General features: G+C 43.6%; 2 protein-coding genes across 3 annotated transcripts; both read right to left on the reverse strand.

Annotated features, from left to right (window-relative positions):
- Window positions 1-228: 228 nt before the first annotated feature.
- Window positions 229-13,760, reverse strand: apmap (adipocyte plasma membrane associated protein). 2 transcript variants are annotated; one of them, XM_085799148.1, is made up of 9 exons: window positions 13,478-13,760; window positions 10,476-10,592; window positions 9,981-10,096; window positions 8,363-8,455; window positions 6,391-6,507; window positions 5,289-5,463; window positions 3,515-3,649; window positions 2,311-2,503; window positions 229-457 (listed from the first exon to the last, which is right to left on the reverse strand). In XM_085799148.1, exons 1-9 carry the CDS (start codon window positions 13,567-13,569, stop codon window positions 248-250), a joined length of 1,248 nt encoding a protein of 415 aa, XP_085655274.1. In that variant the 5' UTR covers window positions 13,570-13,760; the 3' UTR covers window positions 229-247. The 2 variants fall into 2 exon arrangements, with proteins under 2 accessions (XP_085655274.1, XP_085655273.1); XM_085799147.1 differs by having other exon boundaries at window positions 10,476-10,595.
- A 370-nt stretch (window positions 13,761-14,130) lies between these two features.
- On the reverse strand, window positions 14,131-18,470 carry LOC146972913 (uncharacterized). Its single transcript, XM_085801001.1, has 2 exons — window positions 18,251-18,470; window positions 14,131-15,967 (listed from the first exon to the last, which is right to left on the reverse strand). Exons 1-2 carry the CDS (start codon window positions 18,356-18,358, stop codon window positions 14,303-14,305), a joined length of 1,773 nt encoding a protein of 590 aa, XP_085657127.1. The 5' UTR covers window positions 18,359-18,470; the 3' UTR covers window positions 14,131-14,302.
- Between the last annotated feature and the right edge of the window lie 2,769 nt (window positions 18,471-21,239).

Genomic DNA, 21,239 nt, shown 5'->3' on the forward strand with positions numbered 1-21,239 from the left:
TTTCCGTGGCAACACAGAGCCTCGACGTTTGTTCGTAATCTGTAAACAAAGAATCAATAATTATCAGTCCATCAAACAGTCGTCCGTCCGTCCGCCGTAGACGACCAGCGATCGGTCGGTCGGTCAGTCGGTTGCCGTGACGACATGCCCCGCCCCCTCGGCTGCGTCCTGGTCTCAGGCTCCGCCCCCTTCGGGCTCAAACGTCTTTTGGGTTGTTTCTCTCTCTCCGTCCTGTTCTTCTCCTCCTCTACACCTTGCTGAGGTCCAGCTTGGCCACGTACGGCGAGCGGAACGAGCCCAGGTACAAGCTGCCGTCGTGCTCGTGCACCTCGCTGACGTACGCCGCCACCGCGCCGCTCGGGTCGTGGAAGCTCCGCGTGCACACGCCGCCGTCATGGAGCTCCACCACCAGACTGTAGCGAGGGACGAACTTCATCAGCACCTCCTGGCTGAAGAGCTGAGGAGGAAGAGGAGGGGGGGCAAAGTTAGTTAGTTAGTTAGTTAGTTAGGGCCACGGGCCATCGCACCGAGCCCTGATAGCTGTTGGGACCAGAAAGATTAAATATCATACAACACATCAACATGGTGTTCAGTCTCCAATTGACCTATGGCTAAGCCACGCCCCCAAATGCGATGAGCCAATCACAGTGTGCATAGCTAGCCCATACACTGGGACATTCTCTGCTTCCACGTCCATTGAAATGCATTGCAGTTAGTCAGTTTTCATTGGTTTTTATATGTTTTTTCTTGACATTTTAAGTTTAAAATGGTCAAACGGTGTTCATGGGGTACATGCAACTCTGACACTAGGTATCCTGAGAGGCCACGGGGGGATTTTTTTACCTTTTCCTAAGCCACATCTCAACCGAGAGAAGTGTCTGCTCTGGATAAAGTTATGCAGTAGACCACAACACCAACTAAACCTGGATAAACTTAACAAGGATGTCTACATCTGTTCTAAGTTAAGTCAACAACGTATTTGAGGCAACATATTGTCAGAGATGTTTAGATGTTAGCCAGCATCACAACTAAGCATAAAGTCCGCTAGCTTAATGCTAACGTATAATGTAAAACTCCATAGACAGGCTAACAGAAATTAGCCCGTCGCTATCGGCGTTTCGCGGCAACCGACAGCCATAGCAGTAAAGCTAAGTGAAGTTTTGGTGACTTCAACATGATATTTAATCTTTCTGTCTCCAAAAACCATCAACTGCCTCCTGTGAAATGTCTCTGACTGTTTGTCTGAGTGAGTGGAGGGGGCGGGGCTTAGGTCAATTGCATTAGGGATGAAGGAATTTTTAAAAATATTAGGATTTGTCCTTGGCTCTTTATAACGTCTACCAGAGGGAAGAAGTTCAAACTCCCTATTGAGTGGATGAGACGGATCGTTTGCTATGTTGACAGCTTTTTTCCTCAGCACTTCCTCGTACATGCAACTTCATTGTTTCTGTCTTGTCCCTATGATTTTTGAGGCTAGGTTTACTATTCTCTGCAGCTTGCTTCTTCCTTTAAAGGGATAGTTCAACATTTTGGCAAATTGGCCCCATTGCCATAATCCCTATAGTCATAGCAGTAGGTTCTTTACCTTTAATTGTCGGTGCAAGCTGTTTTTAGAACGGAGGAGCAGAGCCGTGAGCTGCTCAGAGCTACGCTACGGAGGCTCATTATGGGATTTCTTGGTTTCCCTCATCAAACTCATCAAATACACAATCCAACAACTCCACAACGCTCTGGTGGACAAGTTGTGAGCTGCACATTCACCACGCTATGAGATAATAACACAACGTTACCACACAGAGTTGTTTTAGAGGGAAATACAGAGACTGTTGATGAAAAACTGTCCCTGAAGGCAACGCGCATCAGTGGTTTTGCATGAATTTCCCTCTAAAACAACTCTGTGTGGTAACGTTGTGTTATTATCTCATAGCGTGGTGAATGTGCAGCTCACAACTTGTCCACCAGAGCGTTGTGGAGTTGTTGGATTGTGTATTTGATGAGTTTGATGATGAGGGAAACCAAGAAATCCCATAATGAGCCTCCGTATCGTAGCTCTGAGCAGCTCGTGGCTCTGCTCCTCCGTTCTAAAAACAGCTTGCACCGACAATTAAAGGTAAAGAACCTACTGCTATGACTATGGGCCAGTTTGACTAAATGTTGAACTATCCCTTTAACAGATTGTTTCTGACCAGTTGATGAACTGAAAATAAACTGATGTGTTTATGACGTCCTACACTTTAACAGTCTGCAGCCAATCAGAGCAGAGAGCAGGGTGAGGGGGCGTGGCCTGAGGGGGCGTGGCCTCCGTCTCACCTTGAAGATGAGCTTCTTGATCCACGGTCTCTGAGACAGGAAGTCCAGCATGGAGAAGCCCGGATTGGGCCGCACGGCTGCCATGGCAACCCAGTAGCCGCCGGTGGAGCTGGGCCGGATGTTGTCAGGGAAACCAGGCAGGTTGTCCACAAAGGTGTCCATCCCACCTTTATTCAGACCCGCAACATGGACCCTGAACGCACCACGACATCATCAAGTCAGAACATCAACAACAAACTGTGGGTTAATTTATTTTATTAATGTTCAAACTGCAGCTACAGATGATAAATACAAGAGTTTAATGTAAAGTTATTATATTATATTAATTAAATTACATTACGTTACATTACATATATTATACTATATTACATTATATTATATAACATTACAATATATTATGCTATATTATATCATATACATTATTTTATGTTATATTACATTACATTATATTATGTTTACATAATTAAATAATTATTACATTACATTATGTTATGTTATATTATATTATGTATCATATCATATTATATTACATTAGGTTACATTATTTTACATTATATTACATTATATTATATCATATTATATTACATTAGGTTACATTATTTTATCTTATATTACACTACATTACATTATATTATATTAAGTTACATTACATTACGCATAGTTATGTTATATTACACTACATTACATTACATTATATCATATATTATATTATATTATATCATATTATATTACATTACAATACATTATATTATATAACATTATATAACATTATTTTATGTTATACTATATTACATTACAATACATTATATTATGTTATATTATATTACATTACGTTATTTTATGTTATATTACACTACATTACATTATATTATATTACATTATATAACATTATATTATACAGATGTAGTTTGACTTGTTTCCTGTTTAGCAGGAAGGATGAAAATAACCCAACACCTCCCACTACAACCACTGACCCGACACACACACACACACACACACTCTCTCTCTCTCTCTCTCTCTCTTCATGCGGGTAAAACGAGGCCAGCTGGTTTCCGTGGCAACAGAGAGAAAGAGAAAGAGAAAGAGAGAGAGAAGCCTCCTCCATCACAGACAGACAGTTATTTAACAGTCGTCACGGCGATCATCTGTTCTGTAACTTTGATCAAATCGACATTAGTTTGTTTCTATCCAGTGGTTTGGTTACCGGCGGATACGGGCCATCGTCGTCTCGGCAACCAGCACCGACTCCTCATCCGGCAGCAGCTGGATGCCGTTGGGGAAGCGCAGGTTCTCCATCACCACCGTCAACTCACGGGTCTCCAGGTCCAACTCCAGTACCCTGACACACACACACACACACACACACACACACACACACACACACACACACACACACACACACACACACCTGGGTCACTCAGAGGCTTTTATTGTGAAACTCCTGGCTGCAGGAAGTCGATTGTTGAAAATGAATCTTTGAAATTCATAAAGTTCATTTAATAAAAGCTTTGAATATTAAAGCAGAAGTAAGCGATCCGGTGGTTTTGGCTAATGCTGCGTTCCAGGCAGGCTTTTGAAACCGTAAATTACAGCTTCAAGTCACGACTTACGACTTTGTAGCGTTTCAGGCAACCCACTCGTGTTTTTCCGACCTGTTTTACCTGTGAAAGTCACTATAACGGCCACTCGTAACTTCTGACCCGTGAACTCGTACCAGATCGAACTGGTACCACTTCACGGTCGGAAAAATACGAGTTTCCTTGAACGCACCATAACAGTCCTCGTCCCTACGTCACCACATTCACGGCGTTCCTTGGCTGCACACACAGCCCTGCATGCCGTTCTCTCTCCTCATTGGATAAAAACTGTAGGATACGATAAATGTTTTCTCCTGGGCTCAGAGCAGAGTGACTGACAGACCCGTGTTTCAGACCAAACACTCTATGTAAGTGATTGCTGTCGGAAGATACAACTATTTAAGACTTAGATTAACACAAATATATCACTTACTTCTGCTTTAACCCTCCTGGAAGGAAGGAAGGAAGGAAGGAGGGAAGGAAGGAAAGAAAGATGGAGGTATAGGGAACAGATCAGGTCACTTGGATCAAAAGAGGAAGGAAGAAGAAGTAAGGATGAAGGGAAGGAAGGAAGGAAGGAAGGAAGGAAGGAAGGAAGGAAGGAAGGAAGGAAGGAAGGAAGGAAGGAAGGAAGGAAGGAAGGGAAAAAGGATTGTGGAAAGAAGGAAGGGAGAAAGGAAGGAAAGAAGGAAGGAAGAGAACAGATTGGGACAACAGGAGGGTTAAATATCATCTCAGTGTCTACAGTGAATATTCTTGTCTTATTGTGAAAGGTTTCAGCAGGAAGTGGTACCGTCCGTCGGCCGTAGCCTCCATGATCAGCTGCATGTAGACATATATGTATATATATGTATAGATGTATTATATTAACGGTCTTACCGTCCGTCGGCCGTGGCCTCCATGATCAGCTGCATGTAGACATATATATATAGATGTATATATATCTATATGTCTATAGTCTTACCGGCCGTCGGCTGTAGCCTCCATGATCAGCTGCATGTAGACATATATATATAGATGTATATATATCTATATGTCTATAGTCTTACCGTCCGTCGGCCGTGGCCTCCATGATCAGCTGCATGTAGACATATATATATAGATGTATATATATCTATATGTCTATAGTCTTACCGTCCGTCGGCCGTGGCCTCCATGATCAGCTGCATGTAGACATATATATATAGATGTATATATATCTATATGTCTATAGTCTTACCGGCCGTCGGCTGTAGCCTCCATGATCAGCTGCATGTAGTCTCTAGATATAGAAACTATAAAGTTATATATCTATATATATCTATAGTCTTACCGGCCGTCGGCCGTGGCCTCCATGATCAGCTGCATGTAGTCTCTAGATATAGAAACTATAAAGTTATATATCTATATCTATAGTCTTACCGTCCGTCGGCCGTGGCCTCCATGATGAGCTGCATGTAGTCTCGGCGCTGCCACCTGCTGCTGGAGTCGGTGAAGTACAGCTTCCTCCCGTCCTGAGTCACCGCCACGTCGTTGATGAAGGACAGCGGCCGGCCGCCAACCAGCTGCCCCCCCGACACCAGCCGCGTCGCCTCGCCTGCAGCAACCAACCACAACGCTCAGCTGTGACCGGTCCACCTGAGCTCACCGGCCAATCACAGCCCTCCTCTAGCGGTTTCACCAATATAATACATCCATGGGTTTCTCACACACTAAAAAATGTTGGGTTATCTCTGTAACCCAATTTCTGAGTTATTGGTGTTGAGTCAAACTTTTGGGTTATTTTTCCAGAGTTTAACCCATTTTCAGGGTTATAGGGCTATGAATTGAATCCAATTCTTGAGCTGTGCAAGTAATTGGGTTATATTCCAGAGAGTAACCCATTTGTTGGGTTAAGGGTTGGGTAATTCTGTGACTTAACCGGCCGGTTCATTTGAAAAATGCTGTCCGCGCACTACAACAGTGCAGTGCTTTATACACGACCCAATAGTTGGGTTAAAAATAACCCAACATTGTAGTTAGCATAACCCAACTCTTGGGTTGAACATACAACCCAAAAGTTGGGTCAAAAAGATTAACCCAACCCGTTGGGTTAAAATTACCCAAAAAACCAGCAGCTTTCACACCAGTTACTGGAACCATTGATGAAATCTAACCTGTATCAGTAGCATTAGTTAGTCTGAATGTAAAGTGAAGCTTCCTGTGTGTATTGGACAGAAGAGCAGCGCTGCCTCGGGGCTCTGGAGCCTACGGACACAAACCACCACATTTACATCAACAAATACATGCATACATACACTAAGCTACTGTATATAACATGGTTACTCGCCCACTGATGATGTCACAGTTCGCGAGGAAACCGCAACTATTTTTTGGTTCCGCTGTGAACCGACTTTTCAGGTTCCGAACCAATTATTTTTTCAGTCTGAACGCTGCCAGTGTGAAACCGCTCTCTGACTCAGCTGTGGTGGGGTTGACCTGATCTCACCGGCCAATCACGGCCCTCCTTTCCTCTCTGACTCACCTGTGGTGGGGTTGACCTCGAACAGGCCCAGGTAGGCGTCGGCCACGAACAGAGTCCCGTTGGGTCCGACCCGGATCCCCAGAGGTCGACCGCAGCTCGACTCCTCCTCCTTAGAACCTGGACCAGAACCAAAAGCAGATAAGTGCCATTTTGAAAAAAATGAGCTGATGCTTTTGAATTATTCTTTACATATATTATAATAATGTTGTTTTCAATAAAGCTTTATTTAGTTACATCTGGTTTTGTACATCTCATCTCCTTGGTCAAAGCCACTCAACTTTGGTTTGACTGATATCACCTGATGTAAATAATGATTAAAAATTTTCAAATATTTTTCTTATAAACTGAGTTATCTGCTTTTTGCAAATGAACTCTTCATATATATAATCAAACTTCAAAAAAGAGTAATTAGAATAATAAACAAAGAGTGCTATTGTTAAAGGGACAACGAGGAGTTTCTATTTGGTTATAAAAAAGTCTGATATTAACGTGGATGAATCTACGTTACCACTTGTTAATGGTCCATTTTAGATAAATCTATGGTTTTGTCTCTATGGTTATTTTGTTATTATTAGTGGTGGTGGAAATGCTGGGCGAGCCGACCAGCGTTTCTTTACTTTCGGTTTCGTGGCGAGTCATGAGAATAACGCCGCCGTATGAATCTCCGTTTATGGTGGGAACTACGACGGTATGTGATCGCCTTCCAACCTCTGACTTTAATTCTTGATGAATGAAAACATGAGTCTGTCTTGCACCGGTCAAAGAATTTCACGGTGCGGAGGCTCATAAATGTAGTGTGAAAACACTTCACTTTAACAAAACTCCTCATTGTCCCTTTAACCTACCAACCCACTATTTATAAGATCTAATGCTCTAATTAAAATGTTCAGATATTTGTGTTCCTAAAGACAATGGAAATCATTTTTCGAGTAAAGAGCAACAGCCTTCCAGTTTGTATCGTTCAGTTATTTAAATTAAGAAAAGGGAACTATCATTTAAGAGGGTTATTGATTTTTGAAATGTGTAAAGTTAGTGAGAACTAATATAAAATAGAAATGTGTTTCAGTCTTGGGAGTTAAAATGTGGAATAAGCTCAGTGATGAGTTGAAGACATGTAGTTCTCTGTTGAGTTTTAAGAAAGCCTTGAAATGTAAAATAATGAAAAATGATAAAATAGCCTACAGTAATGATTACTTTCATCTTATTATTTTGGACTGTTGACATTCTAGGTAATTTAATTTCATAGAGTGTAAAGGAGGAGAGGCAAATATAAACCTTGGGCTTCAGCCGATTCCCTTTTTGGTCACTGTATGATATTTTCTTTTGTGTGTGTGTATGGGTGTAATTGTGTATAATATGTGCGAGCTAAATTGTTCACACAAAATGATTTTTTGATATTGGTGTTGTATGACCGAAATAAACTAATTTCATTCATTCATTCATTCATATTATTTTCTTTTACAAACGTCTCAGTTATTTTGATGTTTTTCTGGCACCAACAGGATTCAGTGCGTCTTTTATTTTGAAGGGCTGAGGCTCTGATGGTTCCAGGAAGTGGAGGCCCCGCCACAATAAGGTAATTTCAACCATCAGTGAGATTTACTGGAAGCTTCAAACAAACTTCCTCATCACGCCCCCGACACAGCTACGGTTTCCTGTTTCACAATAAAAGCCCTCTAACCTGCAGTTGTGTTAGTTTCCTGTTTCACAATAAAAGCCCTCTAACCTGCAGTTGTGTTAGTTTCCTGTTTCCTCAGAGTCGTCGCTCATTGTGAAAGTTTCCAACTGAAGTTTAATGTTCAAAACCTTCAACTCCATTAATCATTAAATCAAAACAAACTGAACCTTGAACTAAAGAAAAGTCCAGATGCAGCCTACCAAAATAAAAGCTCTGAAACACACTTGACTTCCAAAATAAAGTCCAGTTAAATAGAGATTAACGGTTGTTGTAGTGGACGTTTGATTTTCTTACCACAGGGAAGTTTCCCGAGTCTCGTCACCGTGTGAATCCTGCGACCGACCAACTTGACGATTTTCCCGTCGGCTGTTCCAGAGAAGAAAACATCTGGAGGCAGAGGAGGAGAAACATCTGTCAGCTTCAGCTTCATCTTCATCACTGAACGTCAGGAAACTTCATGACTGATGCAGCTGATCAATGATGAACTTATTGATCTGAATTGTTCTGTTTCTGCTTGATTTTTTGTCTGAATGTTCAGTTTTTACCTTTTGTGCCCGTTTCCTCAAGAAGTCACTTTATTTGTTCGTTATTATCTAATTTGTGAATTAATTCTTTGTAACAAGGGGTAGACAATATAAGTTTGCTTCTTTCTGCCCCCTTTCATTCAAGAGTTACAGTATTGTCATTGTTTATTTTATTTTTTTGTTTTTATGCTCGATAAATGAATGAAATAAATAAACTAAACTAAACTAAACTAAACTAAACTAAACTAAACAAACTAAAACTATTTATACAAATTAAAATTAGACAGGAAATAAAATCTAAATAATAAAAACTGGAGGTCAGTGGTCCGAAGGCGGAGCCCTGAGGAACTCCTCCTCCACTTTATAACATTTAAAATGTTCCAGTAAAAACCAGTAGAACAGTGTTTTTCAACCTTGGGGTCGTCTGAAATGTCTCGTAATTGATTAAGAAAAAAGACTGATAAAAATATGTTTTTAACCAAATACTATTCTTTTTAAAAAATTATGATTAAAAACACCACATACAATCTTAAATAACTGTATCTATACTTTTAACTTTCTAATATAAATTGAGTTCATATAAAATGCAGCTATAAAATCTGAGCTGGAGTATCTTGATTGACGCCAGAAATTTGTGATGTCACAATGAGGTCACGAGCCTCTGCATTAGAACCAGGGCTGTGTCCGAAATCCCCCCCTACTCACTATATAGTGACCAGGCCATTTTGTAGTGGTGTCCGAATGTTTAGTGATTATTAATGTTCAGTATATAGTGACTGAATCTATCCCACAATTCACCGCCAAATGTAGTGAGCATCCGATGGTCACTAACCGGAGCAAGATATCCCATCATGCATCCCATTCCACAGACTCCCAAAACAAACGTTGGAGCAAATTTCCTAACAAGCGTTATAAACTGACCACAGACTCTGGATAGCGATGCTAATTTCTGTTAGCCCGTCTATGGTGTTTTACATTAACGTTAGCATTAAGCTAGCGGACTTTATGCTTAGTTGTGAGTGGCTGTGTGTGTTTCAAATGTTGTTTCAAACTATGTGGGTTTGATTGAACATCTTTGATGCTTAAATATATATATTACCGCTTAATATATTGCTTTACTCCTCTACACCGGCCGTTACCATGGTTGTATCCATGGTACCTGCACTGGCCGTTACGATCGCAGTCGGAACGTTTTAATTACGCGACGTAATACGTCATTAACTGTGCGGTGGAGTAGTGTCCGAAAGTGTTTTTCATTTGACCAGTGAGTCACTATATTGAATTCACTATATAGTGAGTAGGGAGGAGGGAGGAGGGAGGGGTTTCAGACACAACCCAGGTGTGTTTGTCTGTCGTTGCCGTGGCGACACGTCGATCGACAGACTGACCTCCGATGTTGGTGATGGACTCGGGTCCTAGAATCTGGTCCTCGAAGAGTCTCTGAGCTTCTCTGAGCTTCAGGTTCGGTTCCCAGCAGCCGCGCATCACGGGGGGCTCCTTCAGACTGGGGGGGGGGGGGGGGGGGGGCAGACAGACAGACTGGTCAGAGCAGCTCGTTATGAATGAATTTATTTATTTAAAACAGGGACAATGCACAAAAAACATGAATCTTGTAAAACAAGAAGAGATGCTCTGAGCCAGGTTATAGCCTGTCGTCCCTGAGCAGGTAAAGTGGGAGCAGATAGGCTACAATATGAAGATTAATTGAAATAGGACATAAGAGACATAAAAACCATAATATTAAAAAAAAATGGACAGAATGCACTAATAAAAGCAGGGAAACAGGAGCCAGATCATAAAGTGCACAATAGGACATTCCACTGACTCATTATGACGTCATAGCAACCTGTCATCATCAACGTGTCATTAACGTTCAGTCTCACCTGAAGACTTCCGGATGGATGGGAGAGTCGAGGATGAAGATGATGAAGAGGAGGGGGAGGAGCAGGAAGCCGCCCAGAGAGATGAGGGTCACCTGGAAAACCTTCCCACTGTAGGTGCTACTGTTGAAACAACAAGCAAGCAAATGACTATGTACATTCACTGAGCCAATATTATGAAAATAAAATATAGATTTTTGGCTGGAAATGTAATCAAAAGGCATTTTTATGCAGAAACTACCTCAAAATATTGATTTTTCCACTAAAAATTATAGAAATATCTGTTATGTTTTTTCGTTGCAACTGAATATGGGCGATTCCATCAAATGAGCGCCATTTCTGTCCCCAGCATATTAAATGTAGGCTTATAAAAACATGTAATAATATAATATAAATTACATTTAATTAATAAACAAAGCACCATACACATGGATCACTGTAGAAATTAAAGATATATCATTTTTAATTACTATAAAAAGGCTTTCAAAACACCTTTGTTGCCTGTCCCCACAGCCAAACGCTAGAATTTACCACAATGCATAATGAATAAAATAAACAAGCAAGCGAATGATTATGTAGCCGACATTCACTGAGCGAATATTATGAAAATAAATATATATTTTTTGCTAGAAATGTAATCAAAAGGCATTTTTATGCAGAAACTACCTCAAAATTTTTATTTCCACTAAAAATGATAGAAATATCTGCTATGTTTTTTGTTCTCAAGGCTGGAAACTTGAGAGTTACGTGACTTGGACGCAAAAAAATTGTCCAAAAAAATGTAACAGTCATACAATTTAAGAAGCCGTTATTGTAAACCCTCTATGTTTTTGGACCAACGTAGCCAAGGTTTTATAGAAAACTATATTTTTATAGATAACTATTGTGCTGTTCTGTATATTTTGTTGTGATCTCTGTACTGTATTTTATTGCATTTTATCCTTGTTGTAAAGCACTTTGTGATTTTATCTATGAAGAGTGCTATATAAATTAAACTTAGTTACTATGAGACTGAGTTGGCAGGGGCGCAGATAGAGGGTGGGACAGGTGGGACTCGACACCCCCAGATTCTGATTCACTTGGATCCGTCCCCCTCACTTTTATGGAGAGAAAAATCTCGAAATGCAAAAAAATGCGAAAAAAATGCGAAATAGCGCCTCTCTGGACGCGTATGGGCTATGTGGCGAGAAACGGTATTACACTCCTGTATTCGGTTGTTGAGCTGGGTAGGCTGCGTCGTCTCAAGCCTGGTTACCATAGTTACCCAGAACGCATATGACAGGCATCAGTGGGACAGCTCCTAGTTTAGGACCCCATAACCTAGAACTACCAACAACAAAACGGCATGCAAGATGAGGCCAGCCAAACCCAAAAAGCAGAAAACGATTGCATCGTTTTTTCAAAAAGCATCAACTGTAAGTAAACTGTGTGTTATCATAAACGTTATCATATCACCTTGCAATTTTTGTTGGTAGTCTGTCTGTTCAAAGAAATCTCGCCGTGGAAGTAAAATCGTAGTAGAGACACAGAGTGAGAATAGAGGAAGAGAGACCAATTTCACAAGGGGGAGGGGAGGGGGAAACCTTTATGCATTTATTTATTATCAATTAAATCGTCCATTGCAGCTTTCTGGGGTCTTCTGGAAATGTGTAGGCCTGCTTGAATCCGTGATATTGCCAAGCCTAATGGTCTAGACTCTAAGTTGTTAGGTTACAGTTTCAACAGCGATTGCTAACGTCATCATTTTAAACCGTGAACTGTTATTTTAGTTACTAACACTCGGCGCAATGTGTTCCATTTAAGGTGAATCAGTATTTAACACAATTATTGTGTTGTTGTCATACATCACCTCCATTGAATTTGAATGACTGAGCCTGTTAGCTTGTTATTATCTCGCCTTACAGACACAGTTAATTATTTTTTAGAGTCCAGAATTGAACTTTGTAGGCATTACTAACCATTATAGACAAAAATGCACTACACAAAATAACATATATTTTATTATTTTAAGCTTATTAAAATAAAATGCTTGTACTGTGATGTTGGTTGACAGGCTCATTTATGCCGACAGGAAGTTTGGCCACCATAGCAACACATTATATTGGCATATCCATATGGAATCTTATAATCTCTAGTAGAGATATGGCTCCTGGGACTGGTAGCCTCTGTGGTAGCCTGTAGGTATGCCCATGTTAAATTACTGCCAATGGCGCTAATGCCTTAAAGCAGTTATAATGTTTGTTTATGCTATGTTAAAATGTTGTCATGGTCCTGGCCTGCAGGTAGTTCCTGAAGATGGCAGTGAGGGAGGTGAAACTGAAAGCGATCCACTGGAGGGTAGCAGCAGTAGGCCTAGTTGTGCATTAGATCTACAGCTTGAAGAGGCAGAAGGGAGAGAGGGAGAAGAGGGAGGGACAGAAGAAAGAGAGAGAGAAGGAGGGTCAGAAGAAGGATGGACAGGAGACGGGACGGCAAGGCCAGAGGCAGATGGAGGAAAGGGAGAGGAGGTTGACATAATGACATACACAAAACCAAATCAACCTGACCCTAAATTTGTCCCCCCCAGTTTCAAAAACCTATCTGCGCCCCTGTGAGTTGGGTTAGTAGTAGCCTATGCAGAACTGAATCATCAGTAGTTTGGGACGTTTGGATTCATTACCAGTGAGTGTTTGTGTTCCCGCCCGGTGGGGGCTGGGGGCCCTCACAGTTCCCTCTGGCCCCGGGGCCTCAGAGAGTCTAGAAACGCCCCTGTCAGGAACCAATCACCCTCTGATCGATCACTACGTCACTGCCGATCAATAACCTGACGTCATCATCACCTGCACCTGCGCACTTCCTCATCATCAGTGCAGGTCACTAACGTTACACATCTATTAGCTACAGTACTATTCACACACACAGAACCTGATCAATAATCGATAGTTGGGCTGCATCGGTCCCGGGACATTAACGGATCACCGGGTCCCGGTCCCGGTCCCGGACCTGGTCCTGGTTCTGGTCCTTACCCGGACCCCTTGTAGCGGTGCTCGGGCAGCTCGTCCGTGATGACCTGCGGTCTGTGCAGCCGCCGCAGCCGCAGCCCCTCCGTCTCGTTCATGCTGCTGCACTGGGACGTGGATCCGGATCAGTTCGGATCAGTTCGGATCAGTTCGGTTCGGTTCGGTTCGGTGGTGGACCTGCAGCTGGACCGGAGCAGCGAGCAGCTTCAACCGGGTAAACAGGAGCAGGAACCCGGTCCGTGAACCGAGCATCCGACCGAGGATGTTTACAACAACCCACACTTCCGCTGCCCTTCAAAATAAAAGTCCCACCACCACAAACCATAGAGCCACAAACTGTCCTCACTTCTTCTCTTCAGCAATTAAAAAAAAAGAAAAGAAAGAAAAGAAAAGAAACTGAGAGAAATAATATGATAATAAATCAATTAACAATATCTTATTATTATTATTATAAAACTAAAATTGAGATAAACCTCATTTAACCTAAAAAATAATATAAAATAAAAAAACCAAAAATATGCATAAAAAAGTGAAACAAAGAAAAACGGGACGAAATTGTAATAAAAATGAACAGATTTAAAGGAGAACAGTTGAGTTGAATGATTCATTAAACCAGAGATGGATCAGTTTTTATTTTGTTTATTTTATTTTTCTGCTTCATGTCAATAAAACACATCAGAAACACATTTGACCCACGACCCCTGAACTCATCACAGTGGAAACACGTCACAGTCTGGTTCTGCAGCAGGAAGTGTGTGTGGCCCTCCCCTCCTCTCAGGGGGCGGAGCTACACCTGCGTCAGGGGGCGGAGCTACAGCGGTGCTCGTCCTCTCAGGGGGCGGAGCTACACCTGTGCTCCCGGAGGCTCCTGCTGGAGGAGAAGCTCCGCCCACAGCGGCTGCAGCAGAACGGCCGCGCCCCCGCGTGCACCAGCAGGTGAGACTTGAGGTTGTTGTTCTGGCTGAACTTCTTCCCACACTCTGGGCACTCGAACGGCTTCTCGCCGCTGTGCACGCGCTTGTGCCGCACCAGGTTCTGGGCCACGCCGAAGCCGGCGCCGCACACCTCGCACACGAACGGCTTCTCGCCGCTGTGCACGCGGCCGTGCAGGCTGGCGCTGGCCCGCGTGGAGAAGGTTTTATCACACTGAGAGCAGCCGAACGGTTTCCCCTCCGAGTGGCGGCGCCGGTGCAGCCGCAGGTAGCTGAGTGAGCTGTAGCCGCGGCCGCACACGTCGCAGGAGAACGGCTTCCCGCCGCCGGCACCGCCGGCGGCACCGTGCAGCTGCAGGTGAGTCTTCAGCGTCCGAGCGGAGGAGAAACTCTTCCCGCACTCCGTGCAGCCGTGCTGCGGCCGCTCGCCGTGCGTCCGCTGGTGGCGCTTCAGCGACGTGGACGAGGAGAAGTTCTTGTTGCAGTCGCCGCAGCTGAACGGTTCGACGCCGGCGTGGCGGCGCTCGTGCGCCAGCAGGGCGCCGCGCTGCCGGAAGCCTTTCCCGCAGGCGCCGCAGATGAAGGCGGGCGCGGCGCCGTGCACGGCCGCGTGCGTCTTCAGGTGTCCCGCCTGCGTGAAGCCGCGGCCGCACACGTGGCAGCTGAAGTCGCGGCGGCCGGAGTGCACCAGGCGGTGGCGGGTGAGGTTGGCCGCCACGCTGAAGCTCCGCCCACAGACGTCACAGCTGAAGCTCTTCTCTCCGGTGTGCGTGCGGCGGTGCACGCTCAGCGCGCCGCGGCTGGAGAAGCTCCGCCCACACACGCCGCAGCCGTGCGGCCGCTCGCCGGAGTGAGTCCTGAGGTGAGCCGTGAGGCCGCCGCGCTGGCTGAAGCTCCGCCCACACACGCTGCAGCCGAACGGCTTCACGCCGCCGTGCACGGTCTGCTGGTGCACGTGCACGCTGCGGCGCGCGGTGAAGCTCTTCTGACAGACGCCGCAGGTGAAGCGTTTGAGCGCCGGGTGGACGCCGCGGTGCGCCGCCAGGTCGCTGCGTCTGGACAACTCCTCCCCGCACTCGCTGCACCTGAACGCCTCGCTGCACCTGAACGCCTCGCTGCACCTGAACGCCTCGCTGCCGGTGGCGGCGGCAGCAGCGGTGGTGGCAGCAGCGGCGGCGGCGCTCTGACAGGTGAGGCGGCGGTGCACGGTCCGCTGGTGCACGCGCACGCTGCTGCGGCTGGAGAAGCTCCGCCCACACAGCGCACAGGGGAAGGGGCGAAGCCTGGTGCTGCCGCTGGCCTCTGATTGGCCGAGGGCGGAGGAAGGAGCCTCTGATTGGCCGTTCACTTCCTCTGCTGCAGGAGGGGCCGAGTCCTGCTGCTCCTTTTTCTCCTGTTCGAGATTCTGGTCCTGGTCCTGGTCCTGGTCCTCCTGGTCCTGGTCCTGGTCCCGGTCCCGGTCCCGGTCCTGGTCCCGGTCCTGGTCCTGGTCCCCCCCCAGCAGCCTCCTCAGCTCCTGCAGCAGAGTCTCACAGAGTTTCTTCACCTCAGACAGAAGCTGCTCCTGCAACACATGGAAACGTGTAACCCTGTTTTTGTGGATGTATCCACCACTTTATTTTCCCATGATCCATTGCGTCACACCACAACAGAAGTGGGTTTTAGTAGCATTCTAGCGAGCGGCTAACTGGTAGCGTTAGCCACCGGTTCTAGCGAGCGGCTAACTGGTAGCGTTAGCGGCTAACTGGTAGCGTTAGCGGCTAACTGGTAGCGTTAGCCACCGGTGTAGGCACCAAATGTGGGGGCTCTGGGCTGCCAAAACCGTTTAGACTAAATCTGATGTTTGTTAAGTCTATAAAACGAATTATTGAACAAACATTACTATTTCTGTGTGCACCTTTTTGTAATTAGTCATGGTTATCGTAGTTGTTAGCTTTGCTGCTGCTGACAGCTAACAGCAGCAGCTAAGCTAACAGCAGGACGTCAGCTGTTAAAACCCTCCCGTTGTGGGACACGACATGAAACTACTCCAGTTAGCTCAGTCATGTTGGAACTAGGATATCCGCTGGAGAAAATATTTTTTTCATGGGCCGCTTATTGAGTTATTGTTTATTGACACTGCTAACGGCTAACAGCTAACGGTTAGCCCAGCTAATCTAAAATGTTTGTTCAACAATTGGTTTTATAGACTTTATAAACATCAGAGTAGTCACAACGGTGATATAGTGATGTGAAAATGTGACATAAAGCTAAAACCTCGTCCGTATTGTTCTCATTAAAATGAGGTGATGATTATAAATAAAGTCATCACGGCCGATGTCTATCAACCAGTCTATGCTATCAACAATACAGTCACGGTGGGATGGAGCGTCATGGAGACACCCAGCAGCATTCTCCGGAAAGTGGTGGATACTTGCAAAATAAAAAGATTCTACATATTTCAACATTGTTAACTATGAGATAATAACACAACGTTACCACACAGAGTTGTTTTAGAGGGAAATTCATGCTAAACCACTGATGCACGTTGCCTTCAGGGACAGTTTTTCATCAACAGTCTCTGTATTTCCCTCTAAAACAACTCTGTGTGGTAACGTTGTGTTATTATCTCATAGCGTGGTGAATGTGCAGCTCACAACTTGTCCACCAGAGCGTTGTGGAGTTGTTGGATTGTGTATTTGATGAGTTTGATGAGGGAAACCAACTGAGAAATCCCATAATGAGCCTCCGTAGCGTAGCTCTGAGCAGCTCACGGCTCTGCTCCGCCGTTCTAAAAATAGCTTGCACCGACAATTAAAGGTAACGAATCTACTGCTGTGACTATAGGGATTATGGCAATGGGACAATTTGACTAAATGTTGGACTATCCCTTTAAGCTTTTTTTCATCATATGAGAGAATTATATCTTTTTCTTTTAAAAGTTTAAGCTTCATATCTGTTTTACCCAAAACAAATAGATGAACAACATTCATATAGAGACGACATGTTTTCCTCTTGTTACAGAAAGTTCAGTTTAAATTATTTTCTGATTAACAGGATCAATTCAATGTTTCATCTTAACAGAAACTTCTTCGATCTAGTTTATCTGATGGGGTTGTAAAGTTTTATCAAAGTTTCCTTCTGTTGTTGGTGCATCTTGTGTCTGTTAAACTGAAACCACAGTCAGTTTGTCTCTAGTGAAGCTCCATCTACTGAGTCAGTTTGTTTTAACTTTGCTCCATCCTTTCTCTTCCCATCACCTCCTCTCAATATCACTATCTATCTATATATCTAATTCCCTGAGTCTCAGTGTCTCAACTCCACCTGTCTTCAAAGTTTGACATTCTCTCTTACACCTCTAAGGATTAAGGTCATTTCTACCAGTAAAATAGTCCTGAAGCCTGAAGAAATTCAGTGATTGAAACAAGAGTGAAGAGTGTACTGACATTCACTTCAAATTCTTATTTTTTTCTAACTTTTTCTTTGGTCTGCACTCAAACATTGAGTCTTTCAGATGATCTTGGCAGCCTCTAAAAAGCTCAGTGGACATTAGTTTCTGGAGAATAGTTTCAAAAATACAGAAACTAGGAGGCAAATTAACGTTTTATCAGACTTCATCTGATTTCAGATCGGTTTAGCTCCTCTTTTATTAGATGCTTCGAGAATAAAAATAGTCCAAAATAACCAGCAGAAACTGCTCTGTTACCTCCTCACTATAACAAACTGTCCTAATACCAGGTCAAGTCTTTAGATGTAATATAATATAATATAATATAATATAATATAATATAATATAATATAATATAATATAATATAATATAACGAGTCGTCGCTGCGGCAACAGCCGGTCAGTGACGTCACCGCCCACCTCGCTGTGAGAGTCTCGTGCCTGCAGCCTCTGGCAGATCTCTGTCCTCGCGGTCACCGTGAACTCCTCCATGACGTCAGAGACGAGGCGCTGCACGAGCGGCGACATGCTGCTTTATTAGAGGAGGAGAAGAAGAAGAAAGTTCAGGAAACTAAAACAAACAAACTGCATCTTCTCTGAGCAACAACAACACAGCTGCTGTTGTTGTCGCTGCGACACCGGATCGACTTCCGGCAGCAGCAGCGTTTACGGCAGCAGCAGCGGGGGGAGGAGGGGCCTGTCGCCCCCTGGTGGCCGGAGGTCAAACAGCAACAACAACATTTTTATTTTTTTATTTTTTATATATTTATTAGAAATACAAATCTTACAAGCAGCAAATTTCAATATAAAATACATTTTGAAACTGAGCTGAACATGTCAGCATTTCAATAAAGGGTTAACACAGTGACAGATGGAACAGGAAAAACTACATTTAATATTAAACCTCCTGTTCCGGGTGAAGGAAGGAAGGACGAAGGGAAAGATGGGAGGAAAGAAGGAAGGGACAAAGGAAGGAAAGATAGAAGGAGGGGGGAAGGAACAGATTGGGTCAACTGGGTAAAAAAGGAAGGAAGAAGAAGTAAGGATGAAGGAAGAGAGGGAGGGAGGGAAAAAGGAAGGAAAGAAAGATTGATGGAGGGAACAGATTTGTTCAAGGAAGGAATAAGAAGGAAGGAAGGAAGGATTGTGGAAAAAAGGGAGGGAAAGAGGAAAAAAGAAAGATGGAGGGAGGAAACAGATTGGGTCAAAAGAGGAAGGAAGAAGAAGTAAGGACGAAGGGAAGGAAGGAAGGGAAAGATGGGAGGAAAGAAGGAAGGGAAAAAGGAAGGAAAGATAGAAGGAGGGAGGGAACAGATTGGGTCAACTGGGTAAAAAAGGAAGGAAGAAGAAGTAAGGAGGATGAAGGAAGAGAGGGAGGGAGGGAAAAAGGAAGGAAAGAAAGATTGATGGAGGGAACAGATTTGTTCAAGGAAGGATGGATTGTGGAAAAAAGGAAGGGAAAGAGGAAAAAAGAAAGAGGGAGGGAGGGAGATTGGATCAAAAGAGGAAGGAAGAAGAAGTAAGGACGAAGGGAAGGAAGGAAGGAGGAATAGAAGGGAACAGATTGGGTCAACAGGAGGGTTAAAGGTTCAATCAAACTAAATGAATAATAAACAAACATCAGTTCATTCATCACTTTGTTTTTATAAAATAACTTTATTGAGATTTAGAGAAAAAACAAAACAAAGATGAGTTTACACTCACATGAAGTAAAACTCTTCATGACGTCATGATCTGACTTTAGTTTATTGAACATGATGACATCATCTGTTTATACCATACCATACCATACCAACTTTATTTATAAAGCACTTTAAAAATCCAGTGGACCAAAGTGCTGTACAAAATCACACACAAAATATACAATTGGCATAAGACACAAAAAGTACATAGAACACAACAGAAAATAATAAAGTGCATTTAAAATAACACTATACAAAACCAATAAAACAATTAAAACATAGCGCATAGGTGAGTCAAACAATAAATAACTAACAGCAGAATAAAAGACATCAGTTTAAAACGGGGTCAAAGGCTATGGAGAACAGGTGAGTTTTGAGGCGCTTTTTAAAAACATGCAGCGATGGAGCTTGTCTGATATCAAAAGGCAGGTCGTTCCATAACTTTGGTGCCACAACTGAAAAAGCGCGGTCCCCTTTAAGTTTGGTTGTCATTTTCGGGACTTTCAGGAGCAGCTGGTCAGCTGACCTGAGGGGACGTGTAGGAGCGTAAGGTTCTAACAGCTCCGAAAGGTATGGTGGGGCCAGGCCATTAAGAGACTTAAAAACAAATAAAAGAATTTTAAAATTAATCCTAAAACGAATGGGCAGCCAGTGTAGCGCAGTTAAAATGGGGGTAATATGCTCACGTTTATTTATGCCACTTAAAAGGCGTGCAGCAGCATTTTGTACCATCTGAAGACGGGTGATGGCGGATGCGCTAACCCCTACATATAAGGCATTACAATAGTCAAGCCGACTAGTTATAAAAGCGTGGATGGTCATCTCTAGGTGCTGCCTTGAGAGAATATGTTTTATTTTAGCCAACTGCCTCAGTTGGAAGAAACTCGACTTCACAACTGCCGTGATCTGACTGTCAAGGTTTAGCCCAGGATCCATTTTTATCCCAAGGTTTTTGATAGTAGGTTTTGAGTATTGGGCTAGTGAACCTAGATCAATGGATGGAGTCCCAGCAGTGCCATTAAAAACCATCACCTCAGTTTTATTTTCGTTAAAATTTAAAAAGTTGAGTGCCATCCAGGCCTTTAGATCATTAAGACATTTAAAAAGTGGTTTCAAAGAAGATGCATTTTTCTTTTTGAGGGGCAGGTAAATCTGGCAATCATCTGCATAGCAGTGGAAGGATATGCCATGTTTGCGTAGGATGGACCCCAGTGGGAGCAGGTATAGCGAAAACAGAAGAGGGCCTAGGACCGAACCTTGTGGTACCCCACATGGGAGGGGCGCACAGGAAGACATGAAATCACCAATGTTGACACAGAAAGTTCGGTCTGCTAAGTATGATCGGAACCACTCTAATGCTGAGCCCCTAATACCCACCCAGTGTTCTAAACGAGAAATTAAAATTTTGTGGTCCACTGTATCAAACGCTGCCGTTAAATCTAAAAGTAAAAGAATCACACTGTCCCCAGAGTCGGTAGCTAAAAATATATCATTAAAAACTCTCAGCAGGGCTGATTCTGTACTGTGGAGATTTTTAAAACCAGATTGGAATGTTTCGAGAATGTTGTATTCTTCCAGAAAGGCCATTAATTGACTATACACTATCTTCTCAAGGATTTTTGAAAGAAATGGCAGCTTGGAAATAGGCCTGAAATTTGCAGGGATTGTGGGGTCCAGGGCTGGCTTCTTAATCAGAGGCTGGACCACTGCATGTTTAAGCTGTTTCG

Source organism: Trachurus japonicus, chromosome 15 (genome assembly GCF_045865225.1).
Source record: "Trachurus japonicus isolate A0001 chromosome 15, Traja_1.0".
Taxonomy (NCBI): Eukaryota; Metazoa; Chordata; class Actinopteri; order Carangiformes; family Carangidae; genus Trachurus; species Trachurus japonicus.

Coding starts and splice junctions, on each gene's coding strand:
- apmap (XM_085799147.1), bottom strand. CDS start 13,569: ATGAACGAGACGGAGGGGCTGCGGCTGCGGCGGCTGCACAGACCGCAG. Junction 10,596..13,477: donor CACCGCTACAAGGGGTCCGG/GTAAGGACCAGA, acceptor TTGTTTCAACAG/TAGCACCTACAGTGGGAAGG. Junction 3,650..5,288: donor GAGGCCACGGCCGACGGACG/GTAAGACTATAG, acceptor TGTGTGTGTCAG/GGTACTGGAGTTGGACCTGG.
- LOC146972913 (XM_085801001.1), bottom strand. CDS start 18,358: ATGTCGCCGCTCGTGCAGCGCCTCGTCTCTGACGTCATGGAGGAGTTC. Junction 15,968..18,250: donor CACGAGACTCTCACAGCGAG/GTGGGCGGTGAC, acceptor CATGTGTTGCAG/GAGCAGCTTCTGTCTGAGGT.